Source organism: Cebus imitator, unplaced genomic scaffold, assembly GCF_001604975.1.
Source record: "Cebus imitator isolate Cc_AM_T3 unplaced genomic scaffold, Cebus_imitator-1.0 Scaffold75, whole genome shotgun sequence".
Taxonomy (NCBI): Eukaryota; Metazoa; Chordata; class Mammalia; order Primates; family Cebidae; genus Cebus; species Cebus imitator.
Window position 1 is genome coordinate 6937632 of NW_016107390.1, and position 18036 is coordinate 6955667.

At 37.1% G+C, this 18036-nt stretch overlaps 1 protein-coding gene across 1 annotated transcript in view; it reads right to left on the minus strand.

Annotated features, from left to right (window-relative positions):
* FMN2 (formin 2) overlaps positions 1-18036 on the minus strand; it is a 383202-nt gene that overhangs the window by 63209 nt on the left and 301957 nt on the right. Inside the window, exon 16 of the mRNA XM_037739857.1 lies at positions 16938-16989. Coding sequence (XP_037595785.1) covers positions 16938-16989 — 52 coding nt within the window. The remainder of the gene's footprint in view (positions 1-16937; positions 16990-18036) is intronic.

Genomic DNA, 18036 nt, shown 5'->3' on the forward strand with positions numbered 1-18036 from the left:
AAAAAAAAAAAAAAAAAATCCACATCAGAAACCTAAGGATCATTCGAGACCAACCCCAGAACAGAAGGACATGGAGCTCCAAATAGAAAAAAATGTCCCAGCAGAGTAAACAAACAGGCACACACCAAACCCTAAGTTCTGTGCTTTTACATCAACAGAGAACACTCAGTGCTCCTGAGAGGAAAAAAATAGCAGGTCAAACACAAGGAACAGTCAATAAAGATGTAGTTAGACTTCATAAAAGCAACTCTAAAGACCAGAAGACAATGAAGTAATGCCTTCAATCATTTAAAGAAAAATTATTTTCATGTAGTATTCCATGTCTAGACCAACTATCAAATACGTGTGAGGGAAGTGTTTTAAGAACTTGCATGTCTGAAAATTTATATTATGTATCTCTTAGACAACCTTCCTAACTAAAAATTAAAATACAAGGAGAGGAAGTGGAGTGAGAGAGTGAGCTAAAAATTACATCAACCATTATCATAAATTAACAGATAAGTGCTAAACTGATAAATAATGAAATAGCAGTACAAGTATATTACAGAAAACCATGCGTAGAAACTATCAGAGAAAATAGATGAGAAAAATGTAAGAGAGGGTAGGGCTGGGTGGGCCAGGAGGCTGTTGCTTTTCGTTATCAGCCTTCTGGTACTAATTGACTTTTTCAACTATGTCTACATTTATAACTTTGAGAGAGGTAAAAGTTAATGAAAAGTAAAATGAACTGAAGAAGCAATATGCATGTGTAAAAGGACCACGGTAACAACAAGCTCAGAAAAGCAGACAACGTATCACTTAGAAAAAAGTAGCAGAAATAGAAACAAATGTTAATATTCTGTGGCTATGATGCTGGCTAGAATCCAACTCTAAATCCCATAAATTTTCCAATATCCTTTTCTAGTTAAAGCTTAAATTTCAACATTTACTTCCAAAATCCTCTTGGAATTTATTTGGTTGATGATCTGAGGGAAAAATCTAGAAATCCAGATCCACGTCTAGATTACAGAAATCCAGATCTTACTTCTAGCAGAACCTTATAATCCTAAGATTGGGTTTGCCCCTCTGGATTTTAAAAGTTTCCTTCAATTATTGCAAATTGTCTCAATTTTGCAGCTGTCATTCATTTTTAGTTTTTCAGAACATTAGATGCACTCAGAGAAGAATTTCAAACAGAAAAGCTTATCAATAGGGTTTGCTTCTGATCTGGGACTTGGTTTTGTATTTTTGAATGGAATTAAGAAATTAGCAAAGAAGAAAGGCTTGTATTTTTCCACATCTAGGTTTTATTTACTTTTAAATATCCACTAGCTATAAACGTTATGTTTTTTTTTTTTTCTGTACGATTATCTGGGAGATAGTATATTTCGTGTTTTTACTAACTTTGGTGTAAATATTTTAATTAACTTCACTGAATTTATTTGGCAACAAATATTCAGCTTATTATACCTTAAGTAAGCTACCAAGTGTTGGACTTTGACATTTTCTTTAAAAAACTAGGTTTTTTTTTTTTTTTTTTTGTCAAAACAGTACTAAAGTGGGTAATTACTTATGGCTACTGATTTTTAAAACATTTTAATATAAAAATTATTTAGATATGCATGTCTTTATACTGCTAGTACATTTTGATGCTGAAATACATAATAGGTTATTTTTAAAATGTCATTGTCTGATTCAATATAATATTTGCTGACTATAGATTTGGTAAACCAATAAAGATATTTGTCACTATTTAATATCTTATTTGTTTTCCTTATTATTTGGGCATTATTTAGTCTACTAAAATAATTCAATACAGGATAATTTATGGTTTACATAAACATTACAATGCTGAATAACTGTGCATGTATATGTTACTAGAAGGGACAGAAAAGACATTTAACCTCACTTCAGATGCTTATAGTGGGAATTCATATCCTGTAATCTATTGAAAAATAATCTCATATTTTCTATAGTATTATTTACAAACAGCACTTTTAACAATACAAAAACGCAATATGTCTTATGCAAATGTATACCCTGCGTATAGAGGTAGCTTTTAAAATTAAGTTGAGGTCAGGCACAGTGGCTCACACCTATAATCCCATCACTTTTGGAGGCCAAGGTGGGAGAACAGTTTGAGGTTAGGAGTTTGAGACCAGCCTGGCCAACATGGTGAAACCCCATCTTTACTAAAATCCAAAAGAAATAACTGGGTGTGGTGGTGCATCCTTGTAGTCCCAGCTACTCAGGGGGCTGAGGCAGGAGAACTGCTTGAACCCAGGAGGTGGAGGCTGCAGTGAGCCAAGATCCCACCACCACACTCCAGCCTGGGTTACAGAATGAGACTCTGTCTCAAAAAAAAATAAATAAATAAATAAATAAATAAAAGAAAAGAAAATGAAGTTGAAACTCTATAATTGCATATACGAGAACATGGCTTAGCCACTTAAAAAGGACACTTGATAAAACAAATATTTCAAATAAAGTTCAGAGGTTTGGGATATTATCTTAATTTATCCTTATTTAACCGGAGCATATGGGATGTGACCAAAGGGAAAAGGAAAGATAAGTTGCATGAGTTTTGAAAACAATGAGTCTACATTCATTGTACGAATAGAAATTAGAAAGTCCTTAAATAGGCATGTCAACCTACAACGTATTTTTTTTTTTCTTTCCCCTAAGACATCACTGGAGAATCTGAGAGGCTTCAGGAAAAACTAAAAAATCTATGTATTTTTTCTTTTCTTTTTTCTTTTTTTGAGCAGAGTCTCGCTCTGGAGTGCAGTGGCATGATCTCGGCTCATTGCAACCTCCTCCTCCTGGGTTCAAGCAATTCTCCTGCCTCAGCCTCCTGAGTAGCTGGGATTACAGATGCTTGCCACCACGCCCAGCTAATTTTTGTATTTTTAGTAGAGATGGGGTTTCACCATCCTGGCCAGGATGGTCATGATCTCCTGACCTTGTGATCCGCCTGCCTTGGCCTCCCAAAGTGCTGGGATTACACGTGTGTGCCACTGTGCCCAGCCAGTATTTTTCTTTTACTTATACCAGCACCTTGATTCATAGTTTGAATACTTAAAAAATAATTTTTATGCACACGGTGGCTCATGCCTGTAATCCCAGCACTTTGTGAGGCCGATGCAGGCAGATCACAAGGTCAAGAGATAGAGGCCATCCTGGCTAACATGGTGAAACCCCAACTCTACTAAAAATATAAAAAGCAGGGTGTGGTGGTGCACACCTATAGTCCCAGCTACTGGGGAGGTTGAGGCAGAAGAATCACTTGAATCCAGGAGGTGGAGGTTGCAGTGAGCTGACATTGCACCACTGTACTCCAGTCTGGAGACAGAGTGAGACTCTGTCTCAAAAATAATAATAATAATGATTTTATTGTTCTTATTTTAGTGGATCTGTATTTTAATTTCTCTAAATAAATGACTATGAAATACCTATGTTACCAATATACTCTTAACTATCATTGAATGGTGGAAATAAAAATCAACTTTAAAATAGTAAAGTCTAAATTTCAGTTCATATAAGAAACCATGGGATATGTATATTTAGTTACAAAACTCTAGAATAAAACAAGAGGAACAAGTAGCTATCACAATGTCTTTATTATGTCCTGTTTCTAATTTCTCCCCTTTTTCCTATTTATTGAAATTATTTTCTGATCCCTTTGTTCTTAATTGTTTTTCATTCTATGTTCTCTTTTTGGTAGAGTCTTAGACTTAAGAATCTACTTAAGACTTAGAAAAACTCAATGACTGATTTTCTACACTCTGTTGTCTAGCCTAAAGATGCCCCTCTATTTCTTTAATTATCTTAAGATAACATACTTAAGACTTAGAGTAAATCAAGAATCTTTGACCTAGTTTCTCAAATACTTCCTAGACCTAATAGTTTTCAATTTTGAAATAGTTTTCAATTTTGAAAACAATTTCAAATATTCCTATTCTCTGTAAGTGCAATATCCTCAAGTCAGAGAATTTTGATCAATCCATGAATTTTTCCCAGAAAAACTCATGATTCATTGCTAACAATGTCAACACTACAAACAAAAACAACAAGAAAAGATTTTGTAAATTATTTTGTAAGAATATATTTTCATAACATTTAAAAATAACCCCTAGTCACCTTTGGGAGCTATTTTAGTGGGTTAAATAGTATACCATAGAGTTTGGCAATTTTCTGGAAGTAGCATGCAAATCTACATTTTTCATGCTAATCTAGGGTTTCACGTGCCAGTAATAACCTTTCTGTTTCAAAAATCAGTATAGATGCAAATTTCCATGCCACAGTATTAGCAGAGGGATTACAACATGTTTTCATTGCAAATATGCTAATGTTTCTCCTTCAGAGACTCTGTGACCAGGAGTGCGAGTATGACCTTGATCTCACCCAGATGGGCTAATGTTTGGAGGAGGAGCAGGCAGGAGAGGAGCTGTGGAAAACCTTGGACCTTTGAAATAAACAGCTGTTTGAAAAGTAGAAAAATGCAAAAGTTAGAAAAAAAGTAGATAAAAGGGAAAAAAATCTACAGTAATTGTATGCTTACCGCATGGTTAGTTATGGTGTTAAGTAAAATGTCACATTAAATTCTCACAACAAGTGAAGGAAGAATTAATTGGTTATAATCTACTATAGATCTTGCTTCCTCCCTCCTTGACACTCTGAAGATATATGACTTCAATGAGGCTGGAATCAGTTATTTCCCTTCTCCAATCCTGATTACAACTTTGCAAGAAAGATGTAGCTGTAATTTCTGCAATTCTAAGCCTATAACTATATTGTCTTTCAAGACAAATGGTAAGGAAATCAGCCAAAACATTTCTTAATGCTTCTTTTAAAGTTTATCCATATCTGATGCATGCCATAGTAGGCAACAAAAAATGAGATGATGAACATTTCGTGATGTAACGTTCTCACAGTGAAGTGACTTCAACTTTAAAAAGTTCACTCCATACTTTGGGAGGCTGAGACGGGCAGACCATGAGGTCAGGAGATTGAGACCATCCTGGCCAACGTGGTAAAACCCCGTCTCTACTAAAAATACAAAAATTAGCTGGGTGTGGTGGCAAGTGACTGTAATCCCAGCTACTCAGGAGGCTGAGGTAGGAGAATAGCTTGAACCCGGGTGGTGGAGGTTGCAGTGAGTCGAGATTGTACCACTGCACTCCAGCCTGGCAACACAATGAGACTCCATTTCAAAATAAAGGTTTGGAGAAAATTAACAAATACATCTCAAAAAAAAAAAAAAAAAAGTTCACTTAAAATACACCAAATTATCTCTTTTCAAGACAGTTATACCTGTAAGCTTTATTGTTCCACTAGCCCTTCTCATCTCCCTAAAATGTTTATGTGCCATTTTTCTTCTTTACAGTGATCTTAGAAAGCTTGCCTCCACGATAGCCCAGGCTGGGGTGGCTGGTATCCTCCATGAGCTTCTATTACCTATCTAGGAACCAACCAGATTCATCCTTTTGAGAATCTGCATTAATACCCATGGAGAAAATGCAAACTAGAGTCAAGAGTAGCAGATCCCTACAGTAAACATCCAGTAACAATGATACAAGTAATTATAAAGCGCTTGCTCTGAGACTTGCACTGTTCTGTTACCTTCATTTTAGAAACAAGAAAATGAAGATACAGAGGTTTCAATAACGTTCCCAAAGTCAGAAATCTTAAAAAGAAAATCAAAGGGGCTATAACCGGGATTTGAATGCCAGCATTGTTATTCAGAGCTGGGTCTTAACCATGGCACCAGAACCTGCCATGGGAGAGACCCTGCGCCTGCATCTGCCCCTTTCCCCCACTCCTGAGGCTGGTTACCCTCGCAAGGGATCCTGGAGGCCTCCGAGAAATGCCTCTGGGGGTGTAATTTAATTTAATGTGGTCCTTTGCAACTTGTAGGCAAATGAGCTCTTCTAATGACAATCTTTTAAAGCTGATTTCCAATTCGCCTCACAAAATATGGCTATAGATCAATAACTATTCCCTTTTCTCATGTTTTCATTCTCTTTAGAAAAAAATATTTTTCTTTCTCTGACAATAATCGTAGACTAATTTATTTAACTATTGAGTTCTTCTGGAATCTCTGCTGTGCTTGAAGCGTATTTTGTCAAGATGGACAATCCTAATGGATTTGGAGCATGATACTACAATTAAATACAATTTTTTTTTTTTTTTTTTGAAATGGAGTTTCACTCTTGTTATCCAGGCTGGAGTGTAGTGGCACANTTTTGAGATGGAGTTTCACTCTTGTCATCCCGGCTGGAGTGTAGTGGCACAATATCAGCTCACTGCAACCTCCGCCTCCTGGGTTCACTGCCTCAGCCTCCTGAGTAGCTGGGACTATAGGGGCATGCCACTGTGCACCTGACAATTTTGTATTTTTAGGAGAGACAGGGTTTCTCCATGTTGGCCAGGCTGGTTTTGAACTCCTGACCTCAGGGGATCCACCCTCCTCAGCCTCCCAAAGTGCTGGGATTATAGGCATAAGCCACTGCACCTGGCCTAAATCCACTTGATAACCTAATTTATTAATGCTTATCCTTTCCACTTTCTATTTTTGAAAAATACAAAACAGTGGACAAAATAGTACATCCTTTCTTTCTTGTATTATCTTCACCCTCTCCACCCCTTGCACGACTTGCATTTCAAGAGCACAGTGATTGGAATCCCTAGCAAACACCCAGTGATTTCATTACTCTTCTTTTAGGTTTTAGGACACAAAAGTTTAACAGCTCTAACCTTTATTAACTTGGAGAACATAGCTTCTGGAGACAGTTTAGTCTGTTCTAGGCCAACAAATATTTTTAAATATTGGGGTGGGAAAGATCTCAAGTTTATACAACAGGAAAGCTTCCATTTTTACAATATAACTCTTCCAAAGGGCAGAAATTCTTTGATGTTTCCCTTATAATTATCAACCAAGGCTGGAAGGAAACATATTAAAATACTCATAACCAGAAAATCCTGAAATCTTTCTATTTGAAATGCACTAACACTAACAAACAAATTTCATGAGCAGTCTCCACCTCAGATTTTTTATAACTTTCCAAGGCCAGAAAATCAGCAAAGGGTGTCATGGATTCCCCTGCTGTTGAAAGTCAATGGATTTTATAAAAAGTTGGATAATGTAACCACAGAAGAAAATCCATTTGTACAAGGAAAAGTGCTATATCTAAAACTTAACACATGGCCCAAAAGTAAAAGGTGTGAAATAACAGCTTTCCATCTAGGAAGCCTTGCTCTTTTGGGCCTCCAGACAGTAAATCTTCTGGCAGGATTAGAAGTAGTTAACTAAGAAATCCAAATTGGGAAATAACAAACTCTGACTTTGTTTTACATTATCAATATTGTTAAGGGAGTGATGTCATTGTTTGGGGCTTTTGCAAAGACATTCCATGTCACTTCAGTTTTAATACCAGGCTGGAGCCTGCCTGGTCAGCCAGCATAAGCCAGATAAACACAGACCTGTAGTCTTTCTATTCATCTCCGGATAGTTACTCAGAAAGATTCTGGAAAATATGTCTATTATGAACTAAACATTTCACTTTTCATTTTATCCATGTGCCAGAAGTCCATTCCTTGGATAAACATTTTACAAACTGACACTCTAAAAGTCACTAAACATGATAAAGTATGTGTGCATCAGTTCAGAACTGATTAAATATTTTCTCTCCCATGACAAATGAATAGTTACATACTATATGAAACCAGTGGGACCAACATTCCTTTTGCTTTCTTTCCCCCTTTTTGTCTTTATTTTGCATGAAAGATTAATTTTCCATTTCTACTCATTTGTTATGCAATCTTGGCTTTACTAAAATACCATTCAAACAATATTACATGCAGAAATAGTATTTATTTTTTTAAATGTGTGATTTAAAGCTCTTTTACAAATGTGTGTTCTTCCATTATGATTTCTTGTCTTTTATTACTGGCTGTTTCCAATTGCTTTGGTATTATTCAAGTGAAATGAGGGAGGAGAGGGAATCTAGTGTATTCTCTTTAAGAACATTTTTTAAAAGATCCTATGAGATACACTGAGTACATTTTTAAACTATACAGTCAAATCTTTATCACATAATGCCCAAATAAAGCATTATTACTTACTAATTCTCTAAGTTTAATTGTGCCATTTGCTTCCTTATTAAACAAATTGACTATCATCTTATGGTCTCATCAGAAGATTAGTTGTCTAATCTTTCTAGATGTCTTCAGCTGCTGGAGGAAGAAAAAGACTTCTAGTCTGAAACATGTGGCACAATCTCGGCTCACTGCAACCTGTGCTCCCTGGATTAGAGAGATTCTCTTGCCTCAACCTCCTGAGTAGCTGGGATTACAGGCGCCTGCCACCACATCAGGCTAATTTTTTATTTTTAGTAGAGATGGAGTTCCACCATGTTGTTCAGGCTGGTCTGAAACTCCTGATTTCAGGTAATCTGCCTCTCTTGGCTCCCAAAGTGCTAGGATTATAGGCATGAACCACTGCACCCCGCCGTTTTTAAAGTTTTATATAAAAATTTCAATAGCATTCATGTCTTGTAGAAAAATACATACATCTTAAAATAAATGTTTTAATCTGTAGGAAAAGTCACAAACTTCCTAGAAAAAAGTTGCTTTAAAATGATAGGAGTGGTCCATGCACATTACTTTGTTTGGCATTGCTCACAGAGGGTGTACACATTTCTCATCCTGATTTCCTGTATCCAGAATGTCACCTTCATTGACTAACAAGGGTAAGCTTTCTAACTTAACAGTTGCAATAGAATTCAAATCTTACTTTCAGTCATTTCTATCAGCTTTACTGATGCCAGAATTAAATTTAGTGAAATCAAAGCAACTGATAGCTGGAACAAACTGTGTTTCTAAAACCTTTTCTTTTTCTATGTCAAAAGCCAAATTCACCTGAATATATAGTTTTTCAAGTTAGCCATAGATTATTAAATAATAAAGCAGATTTTAAAACTCCCAGTCTGATTATTTTTAAAAATTTAAATATAAAGAAATGGACATTTATTAGACAAATAAAAAATTTCTACATTCTCTGCCTACGAGCTGACATAGACATTAAGGGACTCTGTAGGAAATAAAAACAATCACATTTGGTCTGGTGATACTTTTCCGTAATTGAAGAAAGCCGTGTATGCTAATTAAAAATAAAATAGAAGCAGAAGCTGAAATAAACACACACAATGGGGATGAAGCCAATCTTAACAACATTCTGCTGAAATCCACCTTGTAATACAATATGATGGCTTGGCTTGCCCAATGAAATCATCTGAAGATGAGAATATATTCATCTGCTTTGCATTTGGGTTTTGGGTATGGTTCAGGACTCATCTGCCCAGCTGCCTTACTTTATAGGAGAACTAAAGAGTTCAGTTAAACTATTCCAAAGCTATACAGTTTTGCTCATATGAAAAAGGAGCTCAAAGTTCCATTAATTTGGCTATTAATCTATAATCAATCCACTTTATAGATTAATAGCAAAAATGAACAGAATTAGCACAGTAAAAACTATTATGCTAACAAATATGAAAAATGATCTGACTTGATTTAAAAACATACTAACCATTGTTTGTTTTTAATATTATTTACAGAAGACAATTCTAATTATTTTCTTGATAAAAGTTCAGCTTTTCCATTTTAAATGGGCTAAGAGTCAAAACATTTAAAAAATGTACTAGAATGTAAAGACAAATGAGTATAATTCCTTTTAAAGCAAGCTGATAAAATGTGTGTGTGAGGTTTACAAAATACTTTCACATGGGTAAGTCTTCAAGAAAGACCTCTTAGGAGCCACACTTGAAGAAGCTTTGCAAAGAACAAGATACTCCATTCCTACGTCCCTGGAGGATGAAAGGAAGGGTGAGGTTATATTCCCTTTTACAGACGATGAAGTGGAGGTCTGGGAACTTGGGGAACTTTCTGTGGTTTACTTGCTTACAATTCAGGAGTGGCAGAGCTAGGCTAAGAGGAAATGTCAGGGTCCTGTCTACCACGCAACCCTGCCTTCTCTCGTAATAACCTTGGTGAGCATATGGAATGCTAAATCGCCTCAAAAGTTTTGGGAAACTTCTCTTTCGGTACAGAAAAAGCTGTTCAGTCATTATGTGATCCTTCTTTGATCCTCAAGGGATCTGATAGCCTAACTCAGCTATCACAATTATCTGTAAATAACTCTCATTTTAAAAAATAAAAGCACAAAAATTTTTCACCAATTTGTCAGTGGATCTCTTGCCATGGGTGCAAAGTAAAATTAAACTGTCTTTAGCTGTTATAGCATCACTCAGATAAAGGCAGAATCTCTCCGGCGAATTCCCTGGATTAGGCATCTTTCGATGTATTCATAGAAATGTAACTTCCCTGTATACGTTCAAAGGGCTAAATGGAAGGCTGGAAAATGAAGAACAATTTTGTGGGTACCTCTAGATCTTGCCTCCAAAATGAATTTCATCTGGTTTGTGACAATATGATATGTAGATCATGATAAGAATAACCTATAATAAAAATAAAAGGAAGAATAGGAGACAGGAAAAATGTATGCCTAAATTCATATGCCTGGCTCTCTTCTCCCTCTAGGCCTTGCCAAGACAACTGAAATATTTAAGAGATAAAATAAAATGAGGATCTGTATATATGTTGTTCATTTGTATGTATGTACATATTTATTTATTTATTTATTTTGAGATGGGGTCTCACTCTGTCACCCAGGCTGGAGTGCAGTGGTGCCATCTCAGCTCACTGCAACCTCTGCCTCTCAGGTTCAAGTGACTCTCCTGTCTCAGTCATCGGAGTAACTGGGATTACAGGTGCATACCACCATACCTGGCTAATTTTTAAATAGTTTTTAGAAGAGACAAGGTTTCACCATGCTGAGCAGGCTGGTCTCGAACTCCTGACCTCAGGCTATCTGTCTGCCTCGACCTCTCAAAGTGCTGGGATTACAGGTGTGAACCACCATGCCCTCCCTGTGTATGTATTTTGTTTCAACTTTTTTTCTGTGTGGTGTAGGGGAGGATGGCGAGTATAGACAGTTTTGGCCAATTCAAGCAAAAGAGGAGCTCCATAAAAAACTGAAGTTTTGGGTCCTAAAGAAATTTACATAGGGAGAGAGTACATATGGTAAGCCACTGTTGAGGGTGGGGTGTCAGATAAAATTTTCAAGGTCTCAAAGCTGAGAAGGAGACCTGGGTCTCTAGAATTTGGGTCAAAGTTCACCACTCCCTCAAAAGCCTGAGAGGAGGCAGCCTGCCAGCCAGCCTAGCAGAGTGCCCATTTTGGGGTCAAATACCAGTCTAAATGTTATTGTGAACGCAGTTTTTAGGTGTGGTTAACTGTTGTTGTTGTTGTTTTGAGATGGAGTCTCTGATATGCAGGCTGGAGTGCAGTGGCATGACCTTGGCTCACTGCAACCTCCGCCTCCCGGTTTCAACTGATTCTTCTGCCTCAGCTTTCTGAATAGATGAGATTATAGGCCCCCACCACCACATCCAAGCAATTTTTTTGTATTTTTAGTAGAGATGGGGTTTCGACATGTTGGTCAGGCTGCTTGACCAGACTGGTCTCAAACTCCTGACCTCAGGTGATCTGCCTGTCTCAGCCTCCCAAAGTGCTGGGATTACAGGTGTGAGCCTCTGTGCCTGGCCTACGTGTGGTTAACACTTAAATCACTAGGCACTGAAAAAAGCAGATTCCCTTTTATAACATACTGGGTCTCCTCCAATCAGTTGGAGACCTCAATAGTCAGGTTCCTGAATATGAAAGAATTCTGTCTCTAGACTGCTTCAGACCCAAGACTGCAACATTACAAGGAACTTAAACAAATCAACAAGCAAAAAGCAATCCAGTTAAAAAAATAGGCAAAGGATATACACAGATACTTCTCAAAAGGAGACATACAGGTGGCCAACAAACATGAAAAACTGCTCAACATTGCTAATATCAGAGAAATGCAAATCAAAATCACCATGAGATACTATCTCATACCAGTGAGAATGGCAATTATTAAAGTCAAAACGTAACAGATGTTGGTGGGGCTGTGCAGAAAAGGGAATGCTTGTACACCATTGGTGGGAATGCAAAGTTGTTCAGCCACTGTGGAAAGCAGTTTGGAGATTTCTCACTCCAAGAACTGAAAACAGAACTCTAATACCATGCGACTCAGCAATCCCACTACTGGGTATACACTCAAAGGAAAATAACTCATTCTGTCAAATACACACACACACACTTGTATGTTTATCACAGCACTATCCACAATAGCAAAGACATGGAATCAACCCAGGTGCCCGTCAGCAGTGGATTGGCTACATACATCATGGAATATGAATTATGTATAATGATTCATAAACTATAAAATGAATGAAATCATGTTCTTTGAAGGAACTCAGATGTTGCTAGAGACCATTATCATAAGTGAATTAATGCAAGAACAGAAAAGCAAATACTGCCTGTTCTCACTTATAAGTGGGAGCTAAACACTGATCACACATAGACATAAAACCTGGAACAACAGACACTGAGGATTACTAAACAACGTAGGGGGAGCATGGGCTCAAAAGCCACCTATTGGGTACTATGCTCAATACCTACATAATGGGATCATTTAGATTCCAAACCTCAGTGTCATGCAATATACCCATGTAATAAACCTGCACACGTACTCCTTAATCTAAAATAAAAGTTGAAATTTAAAAAAAGAAAAAAAAAAGATTGCAAGATCAACTCCTACCAGAATTGTCAGCTTGCCCTAATTTTTTGGTTTTCCAGTGAATATAAAAGTTATGTTTACATTATACTATAGTCAAGTATGCAACAGAATTATGTGTAAAATAAAAAACACATACTTTATTAGCAGATACTTTGTTACTAAAAAATGCTAATGGTTATCTAAGTCTTGAGTGTGACTCAATAACTTTTTGATGTTGATGACTATTGACTGACTGGAATGGTGGTTGCTGAAGGCTGGGGTGGCTGTGACAATTTCTTAAAATAAGACAATAATGAAATCTGCCACATCAATTCACTCTTTCACAAAAGATTTCTCTGTAGTATATGATGCCATTTGATAGCACTTTACTTTCTTTCAAAATTGGAGCAAATCCTCTCAAACTCTGCTGCTGCTTTGTCAACTAAGTTTATGTAATATTCTAAATTCTTTGTTGTCATTTCAACAATGTTCACAGCATCTCACCACGAGTAGATTCCATCTCGAGAAACTACTTTCTTTGCACATTCATAAGAAGCAACTGCTCATCTGTTCAAGTTTTGCTATGAGATTGCAGCAATTCAGTCACATCTTCAGACTCTACCTCAAATTCTCTATTTCCGCCACATTTGCAGTTACTTTCTCCACTGATGTCTTGGAATCCTCAAAACCATCTGTGAGGTTCAAAACGAACTTCCAAATTCCTGTTATTGTTGATATTTTGACCTGTTTCCATGAATTATGAACGTCATTGATGGCATATAGAATGGTGAATCCTTTCAGGAAGGTTTCAATTTACCTTACCTAGATCTGTTAGAGGAATCACTACCTATGGCAGCTATAGCCTTACCAAATGTATTTCTTAAATAATAAGACTTGAAAGTCAAAATTACTTCTTATCCATGAGCTACAAAATGAATGTTGTGTCAGCAAGCATCAAAACATGATTCTCTTTATACATCTCCATCAGAGCTCTTGGGTGACCAAGTGCATGGTTCATGAGATGTCATATTTTGAAGGGAATATTTACTGAGCAATGGGTCTCAGTAGTGGGTTTAAAATATTCAGTACCCTATGCTATAAACAGATGAGCAGGCTTTGTTGTTCCATTTATACAGCACAGGCAGAGGAGATTTGGCATAATTCTTAAGGGCCCTAGTATTTTCAGAATGGTGAATGCACATTGGCTTCAACTGAAAGTTACCAGCTGCATTATCCCCTAACAAGACAGTCATCCTGTTCTCTGAAGCTTGATTTATTAAAAAATTAGTTAATTAATTAATGAGAGTGAGTCTCACTCTGTCACCCAGGCTGGAGTGCAATGGCACAATCTTGGCTCACTGCAACCTTTGCCTCCTGGGTTTAAGTGATTCTCCTTCCTTAGCCTTCCAAGTAGCTGGGATTACAGGCCTGCACCACCATGTCTGGCTAATTTTTGTATTTTTAGTAAAGATGTGGTTTCACTGTGTTGGCCAGACTGGTCTCAAGCTCCTGACCTCAGTTGATCTGCCTGCTTTGGCCTCTCAAAGTGCTGGGATTACAGGCATGAGCGACCAAACCCAGCCTTGTTCTCCGAAGCTCTGAAGTCAGGCATTGACTTCTCTCTAGCTATGAAAGTCCTAGATGGTATTTTCTTCCAAGAGAAGATGTTTCATCTACATTGGAAATATGTTGTTTAGCTACTTTCATCAATTAGCTTAGCTAGATCTTCCGGATAACTTGTTGTAGTTTCTCCATCAGCACCTGTTGCTTCACTTTGCACTTTTTTATTACAGAGAAGGTTTCTTACCTTAAACTTCATGACCCCACTTCCAATGGCCTCAAACTTTTCCCCTGTAGTTTCCTCTCCTATCTCAGGCTTCACAGAACTGTATAGAGTTAGTGTCTTGCTCAGGATTAGGCTTTGTTTTAATGGAATTGAAATCGGCACAATGGTCCCATAGAACTGATGTTTATGATTTAATTTGAATAAACATAGAAATTGACCCTCCTAGTCTTGAAACTTGAGAAAGTTACATGTGCCTTTTTTGAGTTTTTTTCTCAGGAAACCAACCATCAGGCTTCCAAGATAGAATCAAGGAGCTGAAACTCACCAGATCACTGCATCTGGACAATGAGATGCCAGACCCTTCACCCATTATGACTGCCTAACCCACCAGCTGCTTGCTGCTGACCACCTCCTCTTCCTTACCTCTCCCTAGCTTCTGTTCTCCCACACATGGTTACATTTCTTCCCTGCTATATAAATCCCTAATTTTAGTCAGTCAGGGAGATGGATTTGAGACTGATCTCCCAGCACCTTGGCTGCAGAACCCAATTAAAGCCTTTGTCCAGGATTATAAATCATTGTACTATAAGGACACGTGCACACGAATGTTCATTGCAGCACTGTTTACAACAGCAAAGACCTGGAGCCAACCCAAATGCCCATCGATGATAGACTGGACAGGGAAAATGTGGCACATATACACCATGGAATATTATGCAGCCATCAAAAACGATGAGTTTGGGTCCTTTGTAGGGACATGGATGAACCTGGAAACCATCATTCTCAGCAAACTGACAGAAGAGCAGAAGATCAAACACCGCATGTTCTCACTCATAGGCGGGTGTTGAACAATGAGAACACATGGACACAGGGAGGGGAGCACTACACACTGGGGTCAGTTGGGGGGAAATAGGGGAGGGACGGTGCGGGGAGGGGAGTTGGAGAGAGAGAGCAAGGGGAGAGATGCCAGATGTAGGTGATGGGGAGGAAGGCAGCAAATCACACTGCCACGTGTGTACCTATGCAACAATCTTGCATGTTCTTCAGATGTACCCCAAAACCTAAAATGCAATAAAATAAATAAATGGAAAAAAAAAAAGCCTTTGTCCCTGGCAATACTCATCTCAGTGACTGGCTTTCTGTGTGGCAAGTAGCAGTCCTAAACCAAATCCTGGCATTTTGTTAAATTGTGGATGGTTTGATCTTCTATTTAGACCACTAAAACTTTCCCCATACCAGCAAGAATGCTGTTTTGCTTCCTTATCATTCATTGAATAGACTTATCATTCCTTGAAATAGACTCCTAATTTCCTTCAAGAGCTGCTTCTTTGCACTCATAACTTGGCTGACTGTTTGGCACTAGAGGTCTAGCTTTGGGCCTATCTCGGCTTTTGATATACCTTCCTCATTAAAGTGAGTCACTTTTAGCTTTTGTTTTAAAGTGAGAGATGTGTGACTCTTTCACTTGAATACTTAGAGGCCATTGTTGGGTAATTAATTGGTCTAATTTTAATATTGTTGTGTCTCAGGGAACATGGAGGCCTGTGGAAAGGGGAGAGGCAAAGGAACAGCTGGTTGGTGGAGCAGTTAGAACATACAATATTTTTCTACTATGTTTGCCATCTTATATGGGTCAGGTCATGGTGTCCCAGAACAATTACAATAGCAACATAAAAGAACAGTGATTACAGATCACTTGTAGTAACAGATAATAAAAATAAAAAGTTTGAAATATTACAAGAATTAACCAAAATGTAACACAGAGACACGAGGTGTGCACATGCTGGTGGAAACATGGCACCCATAGACTTGATAGAAACAGTTGCCATGAACCTTCAATTAAAAAAAAAATACAATTATCTGCAAAGCACAACAAAGAGAAGTCCAATAAAATGAGGTATGCCTGTGTGTGTGTGTGTGTGTGTGTGTGTATGTGTGTGTTTATATCTGTTTCACCAGTTTGTTCTTTTTTTCTAGAGAACCCTAATGAATATAGAGAGATGGAAGAAGAGAAAATTGAGGCAGAGAAGCAGGGAGATTTCTGAGACACTTTTCTATATTTACCCATAATTGCAAGCCTCCATTCTGGAAATGAAGGTGCATCCAAGGGATGCTCATGGCTTCCTACCTAGACTTCATTTTTGAATATGGAAATTACATAGTTTTTTTTTTTTTAAATAACTAAACTCTGAAACAGGTTCTTGCTATCTTCCTTCTTCCGTGTATTTCCACAGTTCTAAATCCCATGTGAAAGAGAAGATGCTAAGCTATATACAATAATTTGGTATTTAACAGAATTATGTACCCAAAATAACAAAAATAAAATTCAGAACTTCATTGTGAATTTAGAGCACACCATTTTATTAGATTTCTTTTTGTTTTATGTTTGAAAATTAAAATTGAACTAATAATTGGTTCCTTAAGATGAAATATATTTAGCATGTTAGAAATAAAGTAATTTCTCACCATTTATGAGTCTCTGTCAGTGAATTTTCCTCTGCCTCTTGGTCAATTTTGGCTGAAAGTGCAAGAAAATAAAAGTACATGAGATAAGTGATAAGTTGTTACACTATTTCAAGCAACATCTGCTCTAAATAACATAACTTATTTTAATCATTAATTCTATTGTAGTCCAACCAGAAGCTTATTTCAGATCTATGACTGTTATAGACACATGATTTAAATGATTCTACTTAATTTTAATTAAGCTGATCTTATTGTACCGACACGGACAAGATACATTATCTAATCAAAAATGTCAGATTCTGAAAAAATTTCAACTTGCTCACATTAACCTAGGAAAACACTAATTTCATATTTATATCAGATGTGTCAGTGTTTAAATGCCAATGATTAATTGAAAATAATTCCCTCAAGCAAAGGTGTAAACACTACGTCAAAACAACAACAATAACAACAAAACCGAAACAGAAATGGTATGTGACATTCCTCAGTTATGTTAAGAATTTTGAACTCATTTCAATAGTTCATACCAGACAACAGACAAACAGATCATGGTCTGTTCTGAAAAGGGGAATGTGATAATATATCCATTTACTTGCTATCATTTTTATTTAAAAATAAAGAATTGTAGTCTGATACAAACCCAACAATCAAAGTTGAGAAGATTAAATCAATATTTCAAATTGCTTGAAATAACATAGGAACTCCATCACTTAAAGTATGGTGGTGACTTCAATTGTTTTTTGACAAGTAAGCATTCTAGGAATTATGTAGTACTTCACCTCCACCCATTTCCCACACCTCCATACATATAAATACATGTTTGACATGGAAGTTCTGAAGATACTCTTATTTCATGCAACGCTCCCTGATATTTTTGGTCTATTCTATTAGATTTTAAAACATTAGTTGGGACCTGCTAAATTGATTTTATGACTCACTAACAGTTTGTGGCCCACACTTTGAAAATCACTGAGGAGGCTGGGCATAGTGGCTCATGCCTGTAATCTCAGCACTTTGGGAGGCTGAGGTGGGGGGATCATGAGGTCAGGAGTTCAAGACCAGCCTGGCCAATATGGTGAAACCCTGTCTCTACTAAAAA